General features: G+C 61.5%; 1 protein-coding gene across 1 annotated transcript in view; it reads left to right on the top strand.

Moving 5' to 3' along the window:
- The window catches only part of KIRREL3 (kirre like nephrin family adhesion molecule 3), a 395,674-nt gene that overhangs the window by 379,864 nt on the left and 13,260 nt on the right, over nt 1-2,550 (top strand). Inside the window, exons 15-16 of the mRNA XM_006140642.3 lie at nt 974-1,172; nt 2,315-2,350. Of these exons, the coding sequence (XP_006140704.1) occupies nt 974-1,172; nt 2,315-2,350 (235 nt within the window). The remainder of the gene's footprint in view (nt 1-973; nt 1,173-2,314; nt 2,351-2,550) is intronic.

Raw genomic sequence — 2,550 nt, 5'->3', positions numbered from 1 at the left:
AGGAAAGCCCTCTGAGCCCCCCACGTCTGCGTGTACACACGTGTGTGCATTGTGGTGTGCAAGTGTTCACAACTGTGGAGTGTGCCTGTGCGAACAGGTGGTGGTGTGAGGGCCGTGGTGTGTGTTTGCATGTGCTCTGACATGTGTGCTCATGTGTGCATGCTTGTGGAGTGTCATGGGGTGTATGTGCACATATATACATGTTCAGTGTGCCTACTCATGTTGTGGAGTATACATACCTGTGTTTGTTGTGGTGTGGTCTGCATGTGTCCATGTTTGTATGTGTGTCTGTGGTATGTGGTGTGGTGTGCATTCGTGTGAGCTGCACATATGTGTATGCTTGTTCATGGCATAGTATGATGCGCATACCTGTGTGCACTGTGTTGGTGCATGCACATTTCTGTGCAGATGTTTGACGTGTGGTGTGCATGTGGTATGTGCTTAGATGCACTGTGTGTGTAGAGTTCTGTGGTGTGTGCTGCACCCGTTCATGCCTACCTGTGTGTACATGTGTGGGCTAGCGTATGTGTACAGTGGAGAGTGTGCTCTTTGTATGTGCATGTCCGCACATGTTTGTGGTGTGTGCACACGGATCTGTGCATCCCATGCTAATGGTGTGTTTGTCCATGTAGTTGTGCTTTGCACACTGGTGGTGCACTTCTGTATTTCATGTTGGTGATGCATGCGCACCTTTGTAATATGTGCTGGCAGTGCGTGTGTGTGCACATGCACATGTGTGTTATGTGTTTGTGTGTGTACATGCATGTGTGTTAGGTACTGGTGATGTGTGTGCTTGTGTGCCATATGTTGGTCATGTGTACACACCCCCGTGCTTTGCATGCTAGTGGCGAGAGTGCACACACAGCTGAGTGTTGCGTGCATGCACCTGTGTGCTACGTGGCGGTGTGTGGGGTGAGTGTGAATGTGGCGGGTGGCTCCGGCCGGGCCTAACCCTAACCCTGCGCCCCCACAGGCCTGGTCCTGGAAGGAGAACGTGCTAGAGTCGGGGACGTCGGGGCGCTACACGGTGGAGACAGTCAGTACGGAGGAGGGCGTCATCTCCACGCTGACCATCAGCAACATCGTGCGGGCTGACTTCCAGACCATCTACAACTGCACCGCCTGGAACAGCTTCGGCTCCGACACCGAGATCATCCGGCTCAAGGAGCAAGGTAAGGCCACCGGGGCCACCAGGGGACAGCCGCCCCCGCAGGGACCTCTCCCGGCCAGGGCCAGGGTCCTGAGGGACAGTGGTCCGGAGCGCCAGCGGGGCTCTCCTTCCTTGGCACGGGCACAGGCCCGACAGCCACCCTCCTGGCTGGCCCTCCAAGGCTAGGGGCCCCGGCCCCACGTGGGGGTGACCACGAGAGTGAGCAGCTGGCCACCCACACCCTTGAGGGTCTCACTCACATACACTCCCTCCTGCTGGGCCCTCAGGGGGTCGTCCTGGGTGGGGGGCCACTAACCTGGTGCCGGCAGCCTGGCACAGCCCCAGCTGAGACAACACGCCCTTCTGTGGCTCAGTGGCTCAGGGGCCCAGGAGACACCTGAGCTAAAGCTGGGGTGGGCTGGCTTGTCCCTCCCTGGTGGGAGCTGGGCACATCGGAGCCGGGAGGTACCAGCCAAGGGCAGCACTGGCTGGGGGTTCAGCCTGGGTGAGAGCGAGGAGGGGAGAGGCCTGGCCCCACTGCGAGCCCCACGCGCTGCCCAGCTCCAGATGCAGGGGCTCCATGCTGAGGAGGCCAGCCTCTGCTCCCAGAGCTTCGGGCGGACCTGGGGCGAGAGCCTCAGAGGGCACAGGAGGTGGTTCAGAGTCGCCCTGCAGACAGCCACGGCCACTCCGCCCTAATGCGTCTGACGCCTCAGGTGCAGGCCCACACAGCTGTCGGGCCTGGCTGGGGCTCTGGCCGGGCAGTGGTCCTCACTGGGCACCGGGTGGCCTCCGCGGCACACCATGGTCACACTGTGGTCACACCGTGGTCACACCGTGGTCACACCTGCCCAGCACAGTCCCACAGGTGCTGCTTCGTATACCGCTTCACGCATCGCATCTTCCACACCTCGCCCCCGCCTCCCTGGCCCCTGGAGCATCCCCTCCATACCCCTACGCCTCACCCACACCCTCCCTGTGTTCTCACCCCACCTCCGGCCCCACCCCTCGGGTCTCTGGGTCAGTCTGAGTGAACTCCCAGGTCAGCCGGGCCTGCCGGGCTGTGGGCGGCCCCGAGATACAGTGAGGAGGGGTCGCCGATCCTGTCCCGCCCACCCTGGCCAGCAGGCCCTGGCTGTGGACGCTTGCTTTATTTCCAAACAGGTTCGGAAATGAAGTCGGGAGCCGGGCTGGAAGCAGGTACGGAAGGAGCAATGAGGGCTGCCCGGGGGACCTCTGGCTAGCGGGGGGCCGGGGCAGGGAGGCCTCTGCAGGCCACTAACTTCCCTGCCCCCGAGAACTAGCACAGTCAGAGCAGCGAGGGGCCCGCAGTCTGGGTCTAAGGACCCCAGAACCCTCTCCAGTGCTCCCGCACGCCCCAAGCCCAGCTCCGATGCAGC

This window comes from Tupaia chinensis, unplaced genomic scaffold, assembly GCF_000334495.1.
Source record: "Tupaia chinensis unplaced genomic scaffold, TupChi_1.0 Scaffold000037_4, whole genome shotgun sequence".
Taxonomy (NCBI): domain Eukaryota; kingdom Metazoa; phylum Chordata; class Mammalia; order Scandentia; family Tupaiidae; genus Tupaia; species Tupaia belangeri.
Note: the sequence above shows the minus strand (reverse complement) of the source record. Positions and strands in the feature narration are given on the sequence as shown.